Below are 23,403 nucleotides of genomic sequence, written 5' to 3' on the forward strand. Positions count from 1 at the left end.
GTAAATCTGAGAGTGACAAGTGACTAGTCACTGCAAACCAAATGTTTGGTATCCGGCATCACTCTTTTTCTCTTGTATTCATCTTCATTCCCTGTCTGTGTTTTTTTCTTTATGTTGCAGCTGGATGGAACGGTGGATCTGGACGAGAGGCGTCTCATCCGTTCAGCCATCCGAGAGTTGAGAAGGAGGGAGATCGAGGACATGGAGGCCGCTCTGGCCAGCAAGAGATTTCGACCCACACGCCTCAATCAGCAGGAGGACAAGGAGAACCAGCACAGGTGAGGTCACACACTTTGAGAAGTGCACGAGGCCTGTTGTACGGGCGAGTCACAAATCCAGATGCAGCATTCTTCAGCTCCAGGGGGAAAAGTCTGCAAAAGTCAAGTCAGGAAACCACAGGGGACTGAAAACTGCAGCTACAATAAATTTTCCAATTTCCAGCTCGCATACTCATTTTACAATAGCTCCAAGAGTTTACCCTCGGCTCATAAGCTTCACATTGGAATCGTCAAGACATTCATTTATTTGCCTTTCAGAGCCTTCTCGGTATTTTTCCAGTTCATAGATAAACATTTCCCAGCACCTGTCATTCAGCTGAGGAATGTGAATAAACTGATAACTCAGCTGTAATACTATATGTCTTCTGCCTATTTTGTCAATTAAGATGTTTTAGCTGGTAAGCCGAACGAAAAATGGGGCAAACGGGCCTGAAGTTACCCAAAAAGATGATAATTTTTTTGTTTTTATGTATCGCCTTTATAAAATTGTAAATGCTATGCAAAGATTTTTTTTACTGTGTTAAACTGAGTTTTTTTTTTTTTTTCAATTCAACTTTGAGACTAATACAGGCTTCCCTTGATGGCACTTTTTCCTGATTGGCTCTGACCATTTAGGAATTCTGTCCATTGTTGTCAAACTGCAGCACTTAAACCAGAAAGCCACACGTTTGCTGTTTATTTTTCCTTTCAGCTAATCAGCATTATGAAATGTTAATAAATCTCTATACAGTTGTGTTTACTTTGGATTATAACAAAGACAGAAAACAACAAAACTCGAGAAACACCATAGCATTTGGGTGGTCTGAACTTTAGTCAACTGAAATCTAAAGTTCCTTAGAATAGGCTACCCTGAGTTCTATTACAGATGTTCATTTTAGTTCAAGCGTAGAGGTGCAATCCCAGCATCTGGATCGGAGTAAAGAAAAGATTTAACACTATTTGATGTGAGGAGTTTACCCAGCCTTCTGCCGCTGCTTTCTCTCTGTCACTGAATCTTCCGAAGAATATTGGTGGCGCCTAATCATTTCCATTCACCTCTGCTCTCAGATGACTTGGGTTACAAAAATAATGGAGGTGCCTGCCTGAAGCTGCTAAAGAAAGCACACCTACTGTTTCACGTATATGCACATTGCACGAAGAATAACTCAATTGAGGGTTGCATTTTCCCATTCCTCTCAGCAGTGGAATGTGAAATATTCCCACTCCAGCGTGCTGCACATCCTTTAATACCAGCAAATGTAGAAAAACAAGTATAATGAGGGGACTGAAGGAGCGTATGAGTAATAGAAACTAACAAAAGTGAGCAGTGAAATGGAGAAATCCTAGACCTAAAAGAAGGGAGGATGAGAGCAGCCTTTTTAGGTAGTTTATGTCATTGCTCTCAAATCTCAGATGTTAGAGTTTCACTTCTTCAATTCTCTCTTTGAAAACAGTTTTTCTCTGGGTTTTCTTCAGGCCAAAAAAAAAAAATGTTATCCTTGGGCGTGTGTTGATGGGCTGTTGAAATGGTTGCTTTTTTCTTGTTTGGCTCAGGTCAGAATCCAGCGAGAACTTGGACGTCCTGTCACAGAAACTCCAATCAATCCAGGATGTCGACGAGCTCACAAAAATGGTGCATATTAAAAGATCTTTAATTATGTTAACAATGACCATTTCACTTCAGTGTGGGGGAGCGCTGAGCTTTCTTGTATGTTTGTTTGTAGCTCCGTGCTGCCAGTGAGTACGAGGAGAGGAAGATGATCCGAGCATCTATCCGACGGATCAGAGATGAGCAGCTGCAAGGTGAGTTGGGATGTTTCTGTCTGCACAGTCCGCCACAGCTTGTCTGTTTAAGATTAAACCCTATGGAGATTACTGAGGATAGACTTCAACTGATATCACCTGTGCCACTGTGACAAACCAAGTTAGGGTGATGCACTCTTTGCCGTGTAGTGCTACTTTAGACATTTAACCTAATTAGTCTGGATTAGTTTGGTCAGTATTTTAGGGGTTCTAGTGATAATCCAATTAAACTGATGTAATGTTTTGCAGAAAAGGAAAATCAAACAAATACATTTGATGAGGATACTACTGGAAAAATTTGTATTTATATTGGCTATATGGTTTGGCCAACTAGATGCCACTTACAACTCCAGAGGATGGTGTATTTTACCAAGAAGCATTGACACAGTTTGGCCTGATGAGGGCGTTAAGGTAAAAGTAAAAGAATCTTTCCACCTGCTCACGTTATGGATTTAAATGTCAAAGAAAAAGTAGGTATCTATTTTCAGTCTGTTGCTCATGAAGTGCTGGCATGCGTGCCTGTCTGTTGCCATAGTTACCATGTCAGATCTACCTACAGTATGATGCTGGATCAGATAGTGGATTCCTGTCATTCCTTCGCGCTATCTGATCTGCGTGAGGCCTCTGTCATTCTGAAGTCCCGTGATGCCCGAGTGCGCTGATACAAATATTCCACCTTCGGTCACATCAGCACTCTTCAGATAATCCCACCTCAACTCGTATCTGATATCGCACGTGATCTCACGGTCGACGACGGAGTGAACACTGCATCACCTTCTTTTATTCTCAACATAGTTTGACTATAACTGCTGTGTTTGTGTGTGTTTTAGGGACCGTGGAGAAAAGTAAGGTGTCCGCACGCTGCCTGGAGCCTGAGAGTGTGGAGCCTCAGAGCACCATGGGAGCTGGGGTGAGTACAGCAGAAATAATGGAGCAATTGGTGCTGATGATGGGAGATGGAAATGATAAAATGCCTCTACATTATCCTGATGTTGTCCAACTATCGCCATTACAACTCTTTGGTAATCTCACCACAAGAGATATTAAACATCTGTTTAATATCTCTTATGCTCATGTCAGCTTCCATTGACAAAAATGAGCCAAGCACAGATGATTTTGCGGGTGCAAAGTTTGTTTGCATGACAACCGTGACCACAGAGGTCTCTATGCTGCCGCAATGAAGAATGCAGCAAACAACAACTGGCATTGTCACTTGAGTTATGACTGTGGCCACACCAGGCGCGCGCTCACACACAAAAACATAGGCCTCAACTGCCACGGAGTCAGGAATGTGTTTCGGTTTTTTACTTCGTCATGCTGGTTTTGGCCTTTTTTTTTTAAGTGAAAGATACAATTTACTTTGACTCTGGTGTTTAGTGCAGGCAGTAAATTGTTTTTGGCCGGGAGCATCTTGCGCACATCTAAATGTACAGGCTGTCACAGTATGGGGGGGTGAATGAGGTGTTTCATCTGTCTGAATCCTTTCGTGGCTCCGTTTAGAAGTGTCTCACAGCTGACCCGCCCTCTAGTGGTTGAGTGTCAGTTTTATAATGTGAAGGCACGAGGCCCCTGAGTGTCTTCCAAGGGCCAGATGTTATCTTATCTGCTGTTTTTGATTGCAGTTTTCTGATGAATGCTCCATTTGCAGTGGATGGGATTCTGTGTTGGAATAACAAAGTTAATTCTTGCTGTATGCAGTCACTGCTATACAAACTAAGGCTTTAAGAGAGGAAACACCTGCTGTATCTACACTTTACAAGAAAACACAATCAGTCATATTATCAAAGTTATGGTAGTGCATTTGAAAGCACCCAATTTCCCCAACGTAGTGATATGGTAAAGGAAAGAAATGAAAGGATGTTAGTATCGGTCCCATTGTCTCCTGCAGCCTGTGCTCCGCTTGAATGCAGTCCTTTGTGCATGTGTGTATTCTTCTTCTTCTAGAACTCTTGTCGTAACAGGATGCTCTAATATTCAAGCCCCACTTCCTGTAGGACAGCTGAATTGTACGGTGGCCGAGTTGTGAGCCATGGGTGTTGAGATGATTGAGGGGTAATGGGGCTGGGGGTGGCGTGTATTTATATGGGAGGCCACCAGCTGTGGCCCAGCGGTCTTGTCTGCGCTGGAATGGGGACGTGGCCAAAAACAACATCAGCCAGCAGCAGCGGGGCTCCTTCCACTCACATCACAGCAACAGATCTCTTTGAGCTTTTTGCAATTGTCCTGTAGAAGATGGTGGTCCTAGATAGGCCTGCACAGCAGACAGGCGCACGCAATAGGTCTTTAGTGGTAGCAGCTTAAAAAAACGGTTTTGTTACTAGATTAGTGTGGCTCATCTGTAATTCAACAGAATTAATTTGGAAGTTAGTTTTAATGGGTATGGATGACATGCAGGATAAAAGCTCGCTTTTACTCTTTTTGGAGAAACAAAGATAGCACCTTTCTATATGGAGTTTTAAATGTGTGTATGTGACAGAAAAATGTTAGTATTGGACTAAAATCTTTATTGTCATGCCGAAAAACGCAAAGTATAAAATCGTCTAAATGCAGCTCTTTAATGGGGAAATATTTTGTATAGCTGTTCAAAAAAAAAAAAAAATAGGTCAAAGTAAAGGCAGAGTGTGTCAGAAGTTAATGTGTCAACCAGGCAACCTATTAACCTGTAGGGAAGTGCTTTTGTGTGTGTGTGTCTGTGTGGTGGGGGTCAGATCCCTCTGGAGACAGAATGGGAGGGAGGGGAAGTCAAGGGAGTGGCTTGTTGGTATTATGTGTGTGTTTGTGGTGGTGTAAATGTTTGTGTGTGAGTGTGTATGATGTGGCTGAGGGAGTAGAGCGGCAGAATAGCGGACTCTCTGACTCCAAGAAGGTTACAGCTTAGAGAGAAGAAGAGAGGAAGGAAGAAAGGCAGTCAGTCTGGTGAAGAGAAGGTATGTCTCTCTGATTTTTTTCCAGTCGTGTCACAGATCAAATGCTCTTTTGATTTTCTTTCTTTTTTTTTTTCTTTTGCACTGAAAAGTCATTCAAAAGTCTTTCCTCTGTGCTCGTTTCCTTCTGGTTGAAGAATAGGATGTGCCTGCCTCTGTGTTTACATTTCAGGTTTGTGTGCATAATGGTCCTTTGCCGTTGCATCACTTTTTCACATCATTTTAGCTGACAGGTTGAATGATTATAGTTTAATTTATGATGCATGGCACGAAATTTGTTCTGAGATTAAATGACTTCTGTTGAAAAGGAAAAGAACAAATTTATTTAATACTTGCATTTTAAATTGCATTAATTGAGTTTGAAGGCTTGCATGCTGCCTAGGTGAGCTCAGGTCCACATCATCCTGTACATATGGCGACTAGTTTGTTTTCTCGACTCATTATAAATATGTTGCAAGAGGACACCTGAGTAGACAGCAGCTTAACCGTCTAAAACCAGGTATAGTGTTTGTAACAGTGAGTGTTTATTGGAGTTGAGGAAGTGTGTTGTAAGAGGAAAAAGTTAATTGAGACTGTTTAAGGAAAGAAAAAGAGCTGAGAGTAAGCTCAGATTGGCATGTGATGATTTGTAGTCCGTAAAAATGGGAATGAGACTCTGAGCCTCTGTGGGTTTCCTCAGTCCAGACGGTGTGTGTGATACAGAGATGATTGCTACTGTATTGGTGTTATTGGAGCTATGCCGAGTGTGTGGTTCCTCAGGCTGCAGTAATGGAAAGTGAGCGGCTAGATTTCTACTTTTCCACGTGCAGGCATGGATGACCCTCAAATAGTCTGACCTCACCAGCGGTGTGGTGGATTTAAGTTGAACGCGAACCTGGAACACTGCAGCTCTTATTGTTCATTTGTGTTTCCATTGGTTGGTAAAGGAGTCGCGTCCCATCGTTTGGTGTTTATTTTCTTTCTTTCTTTTTTTTTTTTTGTGGACTAGAAGGCTCAAAGGGGTCCTCGCAGCCCCCGCTTCTCTGTGGTCAGTGGAGAGGATGGTTGTTTTTGTGTTTACAGTTTGGAAATTCTGCAGTTGGTCTGACACAAACGGGCTCCTGAGGCCAGACGGGATGAGGGGTCCGTGTGTGCTTGTGTGGGATGGTGTCACTGTTGGTTCCACTCTGTCAGGTCCTTTCTGTTGGGACTGGAGGGAAGCCGCTAATGACTGCATGGTGGCTGGCAGTAGGTCCTGAGCTCTGGTCTCCATCTTCAGTTTCACTTTGTCCTCCCTTTTTTCACCCTCCTTCACTGTCTGTGAGAAATATGTTCCCTGTGGTTTAGTTGGAGCTTTGAAATCACAGCCTTCTGTCTGACTAGTGGTAGGAGCAGGAGAGGGTGAGGGGGGGTGGGTGAGGAAAGAGTTGTTCTCTTTAATTGAGTTTATGGCTCAAACACAATTATCTCCCCCTGTGACTCTTTGATTGGGTGACTCCACACTGGGGGGGGGGGGGGGGGGGGGGCTGTCTTTTGTGTGGTTCCTTTCACATTTTTTCACTGTAGAGCCTTCACTGTTTTGTTTGTTTTCCCCAAACTCATCAGACATTTTAATGCCTCATTAAAGGAGCATTCTGCTAAATTACTGCTTCCAACGGCGGTGTGGCGGACTAAAATGGTGACATTTACTATTGTCTTTAGAAGCTGAGGAGACACTTTTACACCTAAGTGTGTGTGCTGCTATTTTCACTCCTTATGGAAAAAGTGGATGCTGGAAAACTACATGTGTAGATTTACATTTTTTTTTTTCCCTTTCAGACTAATCTCTCCTGAATGATTCCAGTGAAAAGACTTTACTAACTTGACAAAGTAAATCATGTGACAGATTTAATCATGAGTTTGAACCCGAGCTGAGCCACTCCAGATTCTCCTTTCCTGTTTGCGCTGCTGTCTCCTTCAGGAGTGTCTGATTACGTTTTCTCTTCAGCGATTGAGCTGCTCTGCCCTATAATCCGCTCAAGGTGGGGAAGGTCGGAGTCAATGGAGCAAAAAGCCGCCAGTTCTTTTTCACCTCTGCCACTCGCTGGTGTTCAGATTTGACCACGTTAACATTCAGTCTCTCTTCGTATGCTCTGATCACGAACTGCTTTGATTTAAAAAAAAAATTATTTTAGAAGATCTTCAGACTACTGTTGAGACAACACTGCTCTCTCTTTTTCTTAGATTGTTGTCACATGCAAACTGATTGTAGCATGTGATTGTCTGGCTGGGTGTGTGTTGTTTTTTTTTTGTAAATCTGGTCAGATTACTGTATTTTCTGTATTTAAGATGATCTTTTGTATTTTTTTATTTTTTTTTAGGATCCACTCAAACCTTTGTTGATCCACATGTCTGTTGTAAAACACCTTTGAGAGATGATGTTGCTCAGTGTTAAACTGATGTATAACACATGGATTCCTACACAGGAGCTTTTTGCCCTTTCATAGAAACATTTACAAGTCTTAAGAGTGTAGTGGATTAGGAATTTGTACAGATGTGATTTAAAGTGTATGGATGTGTGTGTGTGCACTCGTGCTCATATGAGCCTTGTTTGTGCAGCTGACTCTCTTGGAGAAGCTCAGGGTCAAGCACCAGAGGCCCAGCAGTAGTGTCAGTATCTACATCTTTCTCCCTCCACACCTTACCCATTTCCTCTCCATATGCCAAAATACTGCTGCCTCTCAACATAGATTTCCCCTCTTGGAGCCAGAAAGCTAGAGGTTGTGGCTGCATATCATCTGAAAATTCAGAATCTACCCGAAAACAGTGAAAGCAGAGCCTATAAGACAGTGGTGAACCATGTATTTATTATGTGTCAGCTCATTTGACACTCGGGGCGCCTCCTTCTCAGCCACTGGCAGCAGAAAATAGAATAGATCTTTAATTTTCCAGCTGGCTACACGTGTTGCTCATAATGTCTGGAGCTTTTGACCTTAACCTCCAGCAAAAGATGGTTTACCTTGAAGAGATAGACATGGAGCGGATGCGGGGTGTCAGTATGATGGTGGCAGACACATTTCCGAACTAATGAAAAGGCTCTGGGATTTCACTGCTGTATTGAAGTGCACTGAGCATAATTTTCATTTTCACAGGAGACGGAGCGAGAGCGACACAGTGAGCTGGAGCGCATCAGATCGCCGATCCAGGAGTTACACACCCAGCAGACGCAGCAAAGCAGGGAGCTGCAAAGGAAAGGTAAGAAGCTGCTGAGGCCCTGAGGTTCACGCGTGCAACAGAATAATGCAACAGCACTTAAAGCAAAAATACAATTTTCTTTTTTTATATATATTTTGTGAAATTTTGTGGTGTTTGTTTTATTCTTGTGGGGTTTTTGTTTCTGAAACTTATTTCTGCCACATTCTAGCATTGTGTTTTTTCCAGTCGTGTTGTGTTTTGCTCCTCTGAGCCTGTGAGAAACACTTCCTCTGCACCACACTGAGCGTGAAAGCTCTTCAGAGTAAGTCTTTTGTTGAACAGGCCGGGGTTGGCCACCCTCACAGTTGCGTCATATTTACATATCACGCTTTTGGGATCGCTGCAATACAGAAACTTGTGTATACTGTAGACATTCCCTTAAAGGTCAAGTTGAGGTAGGTTCCAATAACACAAAACCAACACTGACCACCTCTGTTTCATGTACCTGTGACTGCAGATGTGTTTTCCTCTTCTGTTGCTGTGAAATCAGTAGCCTATAAGAGGCCGTTCTCCTGAGGTGGCGGTCAGGAGGTCATATTAGTCTAGACTCTTTAAGCTCCTTCATCTAACTTTATTAAGTGTTTGGAGTCAGTCACAGCCATAGACTTAATGACTTTGACTTTTTAAGTATCAAGTAATTTTATAAGAAACTCTGTTAGTCCAGCCATCAATGAAGCTGTATGAATGCAAGCCTTCAGGAAGGAATGAATGTGTTTCGTTCACTTGAGTTTCTGGCACTGAGCAGGAACACTTTCAGAGTTAATAATGAGTAGCCTGTAAAATGACAAAAATCCATTGTTTACAAGCAGTGAATATTGTTTCAAACATATGTAGAGTTTGGTCAGTTTGAAAGTGTTAAATCCCCTTCTTATAGACCACAAAGGTAACTTTGATCCTATGCTTTTTTTTAATTTATTTTTTAATTTAAATTTTTTTTTTAGATTTCATCTTTCTTTAAGCTCTCGCTCTGCTAACTGCAACTTGGCGTGGAGCTGATTGTCATAATAAATGTCATTCTGTGTGGCCTGCTCTGGTCCAGGTTTGGATCTCGATGTCCTTCACGGCGACCAGGGGTTGGTGGTGGGGTTATGGGAAGGAAGAGAGGGAAACCCAACAACCACACCTCTGCTAAATAAAGCTGATACCAGAACAGAACCAAGGATGTTTTGACGTGGCGGAGAAACTCCCCACTGTTCTTGATTTATCCCTGCCTTACAATTTAAGCCAGGGTGAAACTAGGATCAACCAAAAAAAGACCACCGTAGAAAAGCAAAAAAGAAATGTGTATTTTAGAGTGAACATCGTTCAACAAAGACACTGGACTTTTGTGGTCAGGAAAGGATTAAAGGGGTTGTTTCTTTTGATGGGTAAAAATGGCAGAACATAAAAGATATACTTAGATGGTCAGTATTCGTTTTTTTTTCCGGTCTTTGAACGTAGCACAAACGCATAACTCTACCTTCCAGAGAAAAAAGCCTCTATTTCCACCATGTGCCAGCTGTACTGTGTTTTAGTGCAAACTGTAGCAGGTAAGCCTATGATTTAGGAAATGAAATGTTTTCAGAGTGGAATTTACCTTGTGTTTCAAGTTCCCAAAAGAGTTCAGAAAGGAACACTGACACACTTATTACAGTTGGACACAGTAACCCAGTGACTGGCCTGAGCACAGGCACATCTGGTGTGTTAGCATAAATACCAGGTCTCTGTCATTCGTATAAGTCTCTGGTCTGCTGCATACAAATCACTGCGGGCATGGTGTTGTAACTCTGGTGTGGATTCTAAAAACAAATTGCTCAACTACTCTCATGTAATGCGATTGCTTCAGCGTTGTTTAACAATGCCAGTGGTATGGATGTTGAGATGTTAAGTGTTAATCTTGTGGTTGATCCACCACTTGAGTCACCACTGAAACATCTCAACAACAACTCGATGAGTTGCCGTGAAAAGATTGTACTCCCTGCACCCCCGGACAGATTCTGCTGTGTTGGTGATCCGCTGACTTTTCCTCTGGTGCTTCCATCATGTTCACAGACAAGATTTCTTACTTCATAAAAAGCTAAGAAAAGTTGTGCCGACTGTAAATTAAATAAAAATGCACTGAGATCATATTACTTTCACCTTACACTTAACTGGAAATGACACAGTTGTTTTGGTGAATGTGTGCTGTAATCAAAACTAAACATGATCCAACCAAATATTTTCTGTAACTTTTTTTTTTTTTGTAGATTTTGTTCTCAGATTCAGATAATCTGGAGAAATCTCTGTACTCTTCACACAAAGCCAAAAATGAGGCAGACGAGATGCTGTAGTGATATTTACTGCATGGGTCAGAAGCGCTATATAAAAACAATTCAAGTTAACCCATTCAAACCAAAGGCTTTCAATAGAAGGCATTATAAAACCCTCAGGGTTCTTTGGAAGTTATAAAGCTAAAATAAAGAATTGAGAGGATTAACCTGCAGTTTTTGGTTGGAATGATTATTTTGTCCTTGTGTTGATATTGTATTAATATATATTATATTATTGTTGATATTTTTATTAATAGAAGATAACAGTTAATGTGAAAACAACACGATATGAGCTTTCTGTTTGGCAGGAAAGGAAAAAACAACAACTTACATTTGTGCTATCAGGTCTGACTGCAATGAAAGAGAGTTTTAAAAACAAGATCCTAAAACACGACTGCCTTTTCCGTGTCGAAACTTATTTGAGAATGACTAAGATGATCTGGATCACCGATAAATATCGATGAGCTGAGGATATTTGAAATGCTTTTTGGAGAAAACGGACCATCTGCCTTAACATTAAAGCAGTTAAAATATCTGTGATGGTACTAAGGAGCATAAGTGCATCTGTGAAAGCATCATTGATGTTCAACAATAAGTACAAGTTTTGGAATAACATTAGCTGCCATCCAGATGGCTTCTTTGTTGGGGCCATCTGTCACTCACTGAAAACATTTGACTAATTCTCAAAGAAAAATATGACCGAGGAGGCCTTAAACTAGTGATCAGCTAAAATCTTGTACGAGACAAAAATTGGAGAAATGTCTTGTGGAGTGGTGTTAGAAGTGCAACACAGTGGTAAACCTGCTCCTGTCCCAGTTTTTTAGAAAAATACATTTCCAGTCCAGCATAACTTTTGAATAGCCGTTGGGTTTTGTTTTGCATTCGTGTTAACCTTTTGGGAACAGGGTTTCCGATGGAGTGTCAGCTTTCCAAGGCATTGTTTTATTTACATGTTTGTGGGAACATAATGGAAAGCTAACGTAACATCTTTAATGACCTGTGATTGCCTTCAGAATACAACACTGGTGAACCCTTTATGTCAAAGCTGGTTTTGAGCTGCTGAAGCAAAGTCCAAAAAAAGAAACCCAAAAAAAATCGTGTTAAGCAGTTCACAGCGAGGACGCTTGGGTCAGAGCTTCACTGTAAAGGCGGTATAAATAGATCTCATGGTTGACCTTTGTTGTGCGCTCTGTCACTGGCAACAGATTGAAGCTTTTTTAGATATTTTGAATGTTGAAAAAGCCTTTCATTATGCAGCAGCAATGGGGATTTTCCCAGAAATTGCCACACAATAGGAATAATGGCTTCCTTGTGTCAAACACGTGATCAATGACCGTAGTTTGTTGAAGAAGTAGCGCGATTTGGCTCTCACTGCAGTCACAGTTGACCGGTGATTGAGTTTGTATTGAGTGCATCGTTAGATTTATACATTGCAGGGCAGGGGCCCGTTCACACTGACGCATGTGAGAATGGCATCCATGTATTGTCCTTTATACCGAACCACACTCACGTTTTCTATTCGAGACTTATTATATAATCAGCTGGTCTGTTTAATCAACAACACTCTGGCCTTTTTATCCTCTCATGGCTAAAGCCTTTGTAACTTTTTTCTAAGCTTGTGATATAAGTAAACCGGGTTTATGAAGTGGATGTATTTGATTTTTTTTTTTTTCTTAACTGCTTTTTGGGGCAGTGTTAAACAGTAATCAATAAACAAACATCTGCTGTTTGAATAAAGGTGTGAATGTTCACCATAGATTCACTGCATTTTAAAGTTAAAAGTGACCATGTTGGTTGCCCCCCGGTCAGACCAAATCCCTCTTTGATTTGGTTTTTAAATCGCACGCACGCACACTTGGAGAATCCTGTTTGGTTGCAGGCTGAGGTCATTGAGAGATGTTTTTGTATATGTGATCTGGGAACTGGATATACTTTTGGTTTGTTTTCCTTATCTGTGGTTCATACACAACCTCAGATATCCTATCGTATATCGGCACCATGCGTGCTGGGGGTAGAAACTATCACAGTGGGAGGATGTGGGCACCTCTGTTGTTTGGACTGTGGTTTTCATGATGAGAGGAGGAGCAGTTAAGGAGTTTAGAAAGAGGGACGGGAAAATGTTTATATCTGGACAATTGGTTTTGTCTCTCCTTTTTTCTCAACTCCTTGTTGCTTACCAACTGTGGTAGTGCCACATGCTCCCCTTCACCACTTACAAGCCGTCCTCCTTCTTTTACGCACATCCACCAAGACAATCTGATAAATCCTGCTCAGGAACTGAGGTCAGCCCAGAGGAAATGTCTACATCCCCTCATGACTCCACATGCCTCCTGTATGATCCTGAGTGATATTTTCTGACCTGGTTTCTCTTAGGGCCCCAGTGTTGCGGAAGTATTTCACTTTACATCAGTTAGGCTCGAACGTCACCACCTACTGCTTCCTTTGCTCACACACAGTGACTCTCACTTCACTTTAGTTTACTACTGATGTGAGAGAAAGAACTCAAGAAACAGGCATTACTTTCTCATGTTTCATAAGTTTTGTTTTCTTTTACCGTAACAGGCTCCAACTCCGACATGGTGCTGGTTCTTGATCACCTGGTAAAGGATGACTGCTCGGGACCACTGATGCTCAAGCCTCAGCGGGAGTCCGTGAACACAGACGCTGACCTGGTTCTGTCTCACCGTCAAAGGTCAGACTCCACAGCTTCAGACCGCAGCGTGACATCTGTGCTCTCTAGGTCCAATCTGGATTCTGTGGCCTCCGAGAAGAGTCTGAGCTCAAACTACCGAGCCCGGCTGGACTCTGGAGCCTCAGACAAGAGCCAGAGTTCCTCCCAGCGTGGGCGGCTTGACTCCGGCGCATCAGAGCGAAGCATCGGCTCTCTATCTTATGCCAGACAGAGATTGGGTTCAGATGTATCTGATTCATGTGTCAGACCCCGTTTGGGTTCTGAGACATCAGACGGCATCGGCCCATTGCCGAGGAAACGGACGGACTCTGTGATATCTGACCACAGTGTGAGTATGTCTTTCGAGGAGAGGGGTCCAGTGGAGGAGGTGGAGGCAACCACTAGTGGTTCAACTTGCAGCACAGATTCAGAAACGGAGAAAAGCCAAGTTCCTGTCAGCGTCCAGCCTTTGTCAAACCAGGACAATGTTTCTGACCAGGAGCAGCCAGATGGGGCTGTTTTATCTCGGAGAGATCCTGTAAATGGCCTACTCAACGGGAGCGCCAAGTGGAAAACAGACTTCCAGAGACAAGAGGTGGAGTATACAGAATCTGTAGTGTGTGTTTGTGTGTGGAAAACACTGTGCTGACAGGTGACAAATTTAAAGAAAACTTCAGTTAAGTTTTGAAACACAGTTGAACCTGAATGTAAGTGGGTTGCATTGTCCTTGTTTGCTAAATCATAAATATGAGCTTTGTAAATCACTTTACCTATTTTCAGTTGAGAGTAGAGTCTTTGCTCAGGTGCAGCTGCTTTTTTTTCTTTTTAATTTGTAATCCATATGTACCTCGGAGCAGTCTGAGCCAACTGAACGTCAACAGTACTCAGTATTTATTATAACTGAACCACTAGAGTGGGGTGCTGAGCTGTGTAGCCACAGTCAAGTGGACCAATAGTCCCCTGACTGAAATTCCATCCGTCGGCATCCATGAACATGAACAGGCTCCTGTTAGATGCTGTTTGAATTGTGTTACTTGGTTACACAAACAAACTGTGTACCTGCTTCATCTCACTGAGTATCAGCCTCACCAGGTGTCAGATAGGGATGAACAGCGTTAGACGCCATATATTCAGTCTGTCTTTCTCCCACAGCTCAGAGAACGGACAGAGCTTCTGTTTCTCTGTTGACTGGTAACTGTTGAGGAACATTTCCCATCTTGGGGGCTCTTGTCGGCATGACGCCATTGGCTCGTTCTGCTAAATGTGTTTACCTAAGGCTGGTTCCGGACCTCTTTTATTGTTTGCTGCACTATGTGCTGATGTGCAGTCTCTTGGGAGTAATGTAAACACTCTGGAGTCCATCGTGGCCATGCTGCCAAGAAAAGAACAGAGGCCCAACAGTGTCACTCTGAATACATGTTGCATAATGAAAACACCATCAGTTGATGCTGTATTTAGAATTGTGTAGTTCCACGTGTATGTAGTTACACTAGAGCCCAAGACATGTGGACTCAAGCTTCTTATGACTGTGCAATGCCGTCTATTATAGCAGCTCTGTGGCTATCAGTCCAAGCGCAGAGGATGTTGACCTTTATTCTGCTCCACTTCCTCCGCTGATTGTTCTCTCATGCATCTTTGTTTTTCTTCCTTCATTTCAGATAACAGTTAACAGCGATTTGTCACTCACTCATGGCAAAGCAAAGGATTATGGTAAGAAACTAGTCTAACTCTCTCAGTTCTGCACAAAATCAGTTATCTTATTATGATTATCTTCACCACCACCTTTCCCTTGTCTAATGTACTATAAAGCATGTTTTTTCTTTATTAGGGGGACTTAAAAATATCTTCTCATAGGCATTTTTTAAAAATTTTCCAAACAGTAAGTGTTGCACACACCACCTGTTAGTATTTAGGAACAAGGAACATGTGTTAGAAAATCACGAGTGTAAGAGGTCAAGCAAAGTACAGGGGCTGGAAAAAATCCTATAAAGTGGATAAAGAGTGATAGGATCTGTTGAAGGCTTCTGAGGAGATGTATGAAGAGATGATGTAAGCAAAATGCAATAACTTTGCAAACATCAGCCTGAGCAGAGAAGTGGATCTAATCTCTGCATTTCTTTTTTTTTTATTTCTTTTCTTTTTGTGTGATTTCATCTAGTGTTTCTCTTTGACTTCACAGCATCCGAGAAAAAAGATGTTGTTCTGGAGCAGTTCAACCGCACCAACTCTGTTCGTGATCGAATGCGCAAGTTCACAGAGCCCAGCCAAAGCCCAAATACCCCAGCTTTAAAGAAAACTCCTCTAAGGAACGGCCCCACCTATGGCCAGACGAATTTCTCCAGGGCTGCTGAGCTGTTTACACACCCAGCAGCATCCCTCAGCACATCTGGAGACAGGCCAGCAAAGCCTCGTGTGGACTTGACGTCTAACACCTCTGATGTGTCCCAGAGTCAGGCTACACCTCAGCCAAAAGGTGGGGCTAACAAAGCCCCTTCTTTAATCGGCCAATTGCAGAACTCCATGGGTGGGATGAGACTTCCAGCTGAAAAAGATGTGCACGCCTCTTGTGAGTCAAAGGAAGACAGAACCCCAGGGAGAGCAGCTGGAACAAAGGTCCCTCAGGGAGAGGAAGACCCAGACATGAAGACGTTCCTCACCATTGAGATCAAGGATGGGCGCACCACCACCTCCACTACGTCAGCCTCGAGAGGCAACATCGTACCCATCACCAGCATGACCCCACGTCTCACCAACATGGGGCAAAGACAAGGTAGGAGCATCAACCTTACGGCATCTAACTTTAAATCAAACTGACTTTTTAAGCCTGAATGACTGGAGCCTTCATTTTTCTGCTGGTAAGAATCTTTATTTCTCGACTGCGTATTTCTTTCTCGTTAATATCAATGGAATCCCACTGTAGGAGGTGCTTGGCACAAAGGAATCGGTCATATGTGGGATGGTGACAAGAGTTTTTGTGAGGCTAAACAAGCAAAGCACATGGGTGAGTGCAAATAGATGTTAGGGCTGAATAGTAAATGGCATGACTGCACTGAAGGACATTTGTTATAGAGTGGGCATATATCTCGGTCTGGAGGGGGGTGAGGTCACTGGTCAACAGAAGAGAACATATTGTAATGGCCATCCTGACCCAATCTGAATAGTTTTACTGTTATAGGGCAAATGAACAAGCCTGCCTGCTCACACAGGACAGTGCTTTGTTTGTTGTACTCTGTAGATATTGTCTGTCCCCTCTTAATCTTTATCACTTACTTTATCATTTATTTGCGTATGCATTTGAAAGAGAAAATGGGAATTAATCTGGGAATCTAGCTTGTTGGTTGCTTTTCCTGTAGATGAGGAGCTTGTTTGTTTTTTTCCCCCCTTTGTTCCCATGTCTTCTGTCTCACTCAACCGTCGGCTTAAAAAATAGTTATTTCTGTGTACCTGGTTGAATACCTCCATCCTTATGTCTCGGAAGAAGCGCTTTGAATGTGAATGTTGTCAAGAACAGGTATTTAGAAATCAAACAAAATATTTTTTTATGTTGTCAGAAAACAGTCTTTTTATTCAAGAAAAGGCTGGATTTAAACATAAGTTTTATTTGACCTTAAATTTGGTTGCTCACCACATTTTAGTAGTGAATGTTATGGACATTTTTTAACTAAAAAATGTATAAGATTGAGTCTTAATGAATTGCAGGTAGTATTCGGCTGCTTCACAGTTGTAGATTTTTTTTTTTTATATATATATTCCCATCCTATCAGGAGTTGAACAGTGTCAGAACATTACATGCTCAATCCATTAAATGCATTAATTGTAAGAAGGAAAACCTTGGTCACAAGTTTCAGTCCTTGAAGCAAGGTTGCGATCTGTCCAGGTAAGGTACGTCATCCAACTCGAATAGCGTACCTAAAACACGAGCTGGACCTGTGCAAGTCCAGCCTTTTCACCTCTCGCAGTGTAGGAAAAACTCTGCGAGCCCCGCAGGGCCCAATTTGCTTTAATGTTTTTGAGCTCCTTTTTTGGAAGCCTGCCTGTCGTGCTCCATGTAAAGGCAGCCTGTAATTGTGTCTCAGGTTTCCCTAAAAAGCACTACAAAGGCTTGTAAATGTGCCGCGCTGGGGTGCATCACTCCTGTCTCTGCTCAGAGGGCTTTCGTGCATACGGAGGGATGGGGGAGGGATGTGCACGTGCACGTGCACACTCTTGGAGGCCACTGAAGAAACCTGTTTATTTTAAAAGTGCCGTCATCTACATTTCTCACTTGTCCTACGCTAGACATGTGTCTGTTTTGTTTAGGAAACTGTGGCAGCTTATGCAACTTGACTTATGGTTTCCACTAGCATCGTGTGAGTCTCAATGTACACATATTTACGGACACAAGAACCTTTCTGGCTCTTTCAGCATTGCTCTTATTTACCCTAAAACACGAAATGTTTAATGTTTTAATGCCAGTTTTCTCCATCTATTTCAGAGTTAACCCTTGGCTTAAGAGCAACACCATTCAAGATCTCCTCCTCTTCCTTCTCCTCCGGATCCTCCATCAAGGTACAAACTGCAGTTTCTTGTAACTGATCACAACACTGAGGCTGCACAGAGACTTGACAGAATGTATTAAACATTTTTTTTAACAAATCTGCCTCCATTTGTTCCCAGCTTAAGATTAGTTGTTTGTTTTTACCTTCTGGTTAACCTCCAGTTAACTATTATTTGAATTCTGACAGTGTTTGTCTCAGAAATCGCCTATAGAGGCCTTAAAAGCAGACGAGCCAGGAGAGGGAAGGGCGGACAGAGTTTGAGCAGAGGGGGGGAAGAACAGTGTTTATCAAACACAAGAGTGGGTAGCCAGTCACATCTGTCCTTGTAGGGTATGTGCAGGAGACAGGGTGAAATAGGGAGATGTTCTGGCCATTCCTGGTTTTCTCTCTGCACACCGTGCCTACTGAATTTTATCTGGGTAATGTTTCCCTAAATCGCACCTGGCTGAAAGCACATGCTGACACAAGTTCTTCATCACTTTTTTGTTCTTGGAGGACAAAGATGCAACTATCAGCACCCTCTGATTGGCTGGAAGTATTCTGCTGTCAGAATTAGGAGAGCGTACAAACAAATTCTGTCCCATCTCAGTGACCTCTGAGGTTAGGGAGAACAGCTTGACTCCCATTTGCCTCATTCCTTTAACTCCTCGCTGCTATGTGAAAGGAAGTGTCCTGATGAATGGAGAGAGAGAGTGAGGAAACATGAAGTGTCCTGTTTACTCTTTTCTTTTTTTTTTTCTTTAATTGCTGTGTATTCGGAGAGCAGTGGTAATCTGATTATGGGATCAGAGAGTTGGTTAATTAGAGCAAGGAGGAGGCTCCAGATAGCTGCAGGGTGGATTTAAGGTGTTGTAATTAGACTCTCTATCAGTTAGGTCCTTGTTGAGACACAAACACTAGTTAGGACAGAAATAAACAAAAGCCCAATCTGGTTTCTTTTATTATTTAAAATGCAACATTTTTGTCCAACAGTTCTGCAGAATATGCTTTTACAGCTTGTAAATATGCACTTCAGCTGGTGGTAAATGAGTAATTGAAGAAGCTGTGAAATAAAATGTGTGTGTTTAACACAGCAAAACTATCAGTAAAGTGCTTTATTTATCAGTCTTTAGTTCTAACTTAGTAATTCATCAGAATTGTGAAATGGATCTTAACAAAGTTGCACCATTGCACATTGTCATATGACAGCTGCCTTATAATTGTGTGAGGCTAAGAAGAATGTATTTGACAACATCTTTCTGTCAGTCTGTTCTTTCTTCATGGATAAGCTGCTATTTCACCTGCTTCTGCCTGATTTGCTTAAGTTTTGCCGTACTGAGTGACTCAGCTAAAGAGATTCTAAGATCCAGAGGGACACACCCCCCCCCCCCCCCCAATTTCCTGACTTTCTCTGGTCTTGTCACAGTTCAGTGTCGTGGGAAGGGAAGACGTGTCCTCATAATTTAGCATTTTAACAATAGCAATAAATCTTCGTTCCAGCAAGAAGAGTGTGCAGATATGGAGGCGGTGCATCGTAGCACGAGTTTAAAGCTCTTCCTGTTTTGTGACGTTGATTGTTTATTGACCACTGCAGTTTCTGCTTGAAACTCTGATCCGGTTGGGTGGTCCGGGCTTCTCCGAGGTGGTCTAACCTCAACACCAAAAACCTCAACTTTTTACTTAGTCGTGCTTTTTTTTTCAAATCCCAATAAAACATGTTGATGCTGATGGTATCAGTTTTGCAGTAGATTGCCTTTAAATCAGAAAGTCAACTAGAGAGTTTAAAAAAAAAAAAAATTGTGGCTCCTTGTATTTGTTACCAAGGTAAAATTAAATTATTGGCAAGGTCGAGATGCATTTAGTGTTTCTCTTTCGAGCAGGTGAGACCAACAGCTAATTATTGTGATCACAGCTGGTCCTGCTCATCTAAGCAGCTGATCACTGTGCTTGGCCTTGAACACAAACATAAATCCTGTCTTTGCTTTGTAATGAGAGTGATGACAGTCCAGTCAGTCCTTCCTGAAGTCACAGAGATGGCTGCTAAGCTCTGGGTCACACTGGCTAAGTGCTGCTGCGTGAACAGAGACACACAAACCCACAGTCATTGACAGATTGCCTCACTGTCCCACAGATGGACAAAGACCCTTTTGTTTACCTGCTACTGATCTGTAACACATGCTTGTTATGCAACCAGTTTACATGTGTCACAGAAAGAATCTGATTTCCCTGCTTCTTCGGTGGATTAAAATCTGTGCAATGTTTTATGGTTGGTGCTTGTGTTGGACTATTTATTTATTTTTTATTTTTTAATTTTTTAAACGAATTATACCTGATGTCACTGTGAAAGTTTCATTAGATTGATCAGTTTCTGCTGTGATAATTAATGCATCTTGTATTCCCGCAGAACACTGCATGTGTTTCCTTCCATTGTCTTCCTATTTCAGTTTACTTGCTTTGTTGAGGGTGAAATGCTCCCAGTGTAAGACTAGAGCAATCTCATCTTGGGTTTGACCCACTTTCCCTGCTTGCAGTGTGCATTTCTCCCCACTTTCCTTTGTGGCTAGATTCTTCCAGGGAATTGTTTTGCTAACCTGTTAAGTCCAGAGACAACTGTTGCCCTTTGACATTTTGTTCTCTACTGGACTACAGTTATTTTGATCTTAAATGACAATGTGACAATGAAGTCTTCTAATCTGTTTGCACTGTCAGTTCTCGTCATGTATGTGCATGTCATTAAGCATGCATTCAGAAGGAGTAATAGAACATCAAGCAATGTGAAGAACATGCAGGCTTCTGTGAGCTCTCGTAATTTAACGCTGCGGCAGCTGTACTCTTACATTGTCAATAAGTCTGAAACAAGTTGAAAAGGGCTGTGATGTCCTTTCCAACATCCTTGCCCAAAGCGGTTTAGAATTGGGCCCCAGCTTATTGTCTCTGGGCACCCAGCCTGCTCTGTCATGCTTCTAAATGTTTTGCCCTTCATGGACTGATCTTCCCTGTGGACATCTGCTTTCAGTCTTTGTCATACAAAACAAGTGAGCTGATTAGTCAGGACTCGCTTGCATTTTGTTAGAAAGCAGATTTAAGAGGAGTGAAAGGCTGATGTGTAACTCTTTCAACATAGCCCTGGCCAAGAGCCACATCTAAACCCTTGTTGCCTTCCAGTCGAGGTGTGAAGGACGTGGCCTAAATATAAGAAAAGTTGGGAGGGGTGGGTCCTCTAAATTGTTGCCCCTCTCACCTCCTCTCTAAGAGTGACTGGCAGAGTGGAATAATGGTGAGGCGGGAGATAAATATACATGTTCGTGGCACCTGGAAATAGGTGGGTGGGGCCTGCCTGGGAAACAGGAGTCACTGCATGCTCATTGGCTCTCGGGGTGTCTTCTGGCGAAGAGAGGTCTTTCTACGGGTATAAAGTACGGGCATCATTTCGGAAGGTCTCAGACAAACAGACAGAGAGGAAAGCTTTGACTGTTTTGAGCAAGGCCATAACGTTCCCTGATCTTTCACCTCAGACCTAAGAGGACATTTGTTGGTGTAACACTAAATTGTTTTCTGTGGCCATGCCTGGGGTGAACCTGGACTTCCTCACAGCCTCACAGCCTTCGGAGGCTTTGGGCAGTCCAGATAGAGCTTGTGCCGAGTCTGGCCTGGAAGAGACGATTGGGGATCTGCTTGCTCAGGAAGAAGCTGAGTATGAAGAGGAACAGTGTGGCGATAAACATGTTGAGTTAACATTGCAGTGTGCTGTGGGGGAGATCCACAGTGACCTGCAGGCCTTTGGGAAGCGAGTGGATGCCCGTCTGGAGGAGGCAGCAGCTCGGGTGGCTTCTCTGGTTGAGTCCATCACCAAGCTGGAGGAGGAAAACTTGAGGCTGAGGACAGAGCAAGAAAGGATGATGAGGCAAGTGGAGGCCCTGTGCCAGGTGATGGGACTACCAAATCCCATGCTAAATGAAGTCAACAGCAAGGAAAGCTCATGTTCAATTCCATGTGAAAGCAAAGCATCATCCAGTGATGCGTTGTCATGTATGCACCAGGAGGCTGCATTTGAAGCTCTGCAGGATATTTTGATCACTCCCAGAGATTCTCCATCCACTACGTCCTCGGAGACACCAGCTAGTACTCTGCATAGCCAGACAAGCATATCCCAGGAAACTATACCAAGCACCCAAGACTCACTCGCTGCATCACCTGAGACTAGCACTCCTCTGAAGTCAGAGCCATCGCCAATCCCTCACCCACCAACCTTTGCAACCTGCCGCTCCCTCTCTGCTCCGTCTCTGATGGCGAGCACATCTTCCAACAACAGCACGGTATTGCTCCGCACAGATCCATCAGATCACGATTCCCTTTTATTTCATTCAAATAAGCCACTTGAACAACGAAAATGTCCTTCGTTTCAATGTTGCCAGTATCTGTGTATCAGCTGGTCATGACTTTTACGTGCCATGCCGGTGACGCTATCCGTGTTCTACTTGTTTGACCTACTTGTTCACCTCATAGCGTTCAGTTGGTTCTAGTCATTCATTGTGTCCTCACTTCAACTGAAAAAAAGCTTGACTGTCTCAGCTGTCAGTCAGTCTTGACAGATAGTGTTTATGTGGAGGACTTCATGCGATCCGCCACAGAGGTATTCCAATCCTGTAACGCCATGTGCCTCTGTGTGTGTGTGTTTTGGCCCGCCTGTATGTGTGTGTGTCTGTGTTCTGTGGAGTGGCTACACTTCAGTGTGGAGGACAAAATGATTGCATTTCACAGCAACAGTAGCCCCAGTTTGTGGTTGGCCACAGATATGTTATATTGATAGTTACTGTCAAGAAAAGAATTGTAAAGAAAGGGAGCAGGAAAATAACAATGTTGCAAAGTTCCTGCCAAGAGGTGAACTGGCTGCTCAGGGCATTTTGTGCTGTTTGTGCTGTCCTCAATCACTCAGATTAAAAAAGCAAACTATGAACATGCTTTGCTTGTCTGTTGGTCGAACAGGAGTGGAACTGAAGGTCTTACATTCCTGTTACAGAGTTGAGATGAATGTTCAGTTTCACACCTGTTAGGATAACAACTTATCTCCAGACTTATTTGCTAAATCCCACAACAAACCCTGTGTTTGCATTGATAACATTTTTTGGGTTATTGAACATTTGTTGCATCGTCTACAGTTAAGCAGAGTTTGTGTTCTACTCTAGTCCTGAAAAAAACAGCTGTGTCTGCCAATCAGCCGTTTCCATAAAGGTGGCTGCAGGGAAGAAGAAGAAGAAGGGAAAAAAAAAGTGAGCATAATAGTTGTTGGCCTTCTTCCGCCACAGAAAAAAACTTGACCTTAGCTCTTGGTTTATCTGGGAGTTTCTCAGCCCACACATACACTCCCTCAGTGGCTGACTCGGAGCCTGTGTTTTGGCTGTGTTGTGTCCCAAAACATTCTTCGTCGGTCAAGTGGCTCTCAGTCCAGCCTGTCCCCAAGGGTCAGAACTCTGTGTTCTGTAAAGTCTTAAAACCATGGGCCACCTTTGATCACACAGCTCTGTGCTTGTACTGGGCATTGTCCCTTGCTGGTGAAACCTTGTTTGGTTGGGGCTGTCAGAGAGGGAGGGTACAGCAGCTGTGGATACGAATGAGGCCAGTTATCTGGGCTATATCTAAACCTGGACTCAGTTATAACTATAGTACTCAAACCACAGGTGTAGCCTAAAGTTTGCCACAGGCATTCAGCACCATATGAAACTTTTTAAG

The 23,403-nt window shown here is 42.8% G+C and overlaps 1 protein-coding gene across 1 annotated transcript in view; it reads left to right on the forward strand.

Annotated features, from left to right (window-relative positions):
• Positions 1-23,403, forward strand: part of smtnb (smoothelin b) — a 45,118-nt gene that overhangs the window by 14,049 nt on the left and 7,666 nt on the right. The window contains 9 exon segments of the mRNA XM_072387888.1: positions 121-278; positions 1,812-1,890; positions 1,982-2,060; positions 2,891-2,970; positions 8,095-8,197; positions 13,048-13,751; positions 14,815-14,866; positions 15,336-15,926; positions 17,631-17,704. Of these exon segments, the coding sequence (XP_072243989.1) occupies positions 121-278; positions 1,812-1,890; positions 1,982-2,060; positions 2,891-2,970; positions 8,095-8,197; positions 13,048-13,751; positions 14,815-14,866; positions 15,336-15,926; positions 17,631-17,704 (1,920 nt within the window).

Source organism: Leuresthes tenuis, unplaced genomic scaffold (assembly GCF_036924035.1).
Source record: "Leuresthes tenuis unplaced genomic scaffold, fLeuTen1.0.hap1 SCAF_6, whole genome shotgun sequence".
NCBI classification, from domain to species: Eukaryota; Metazoa; Chordata; class Actinopteri; order Atheriniformes; family Atherinopsidae; genus Leuresthes; species Leuresthes tenuis.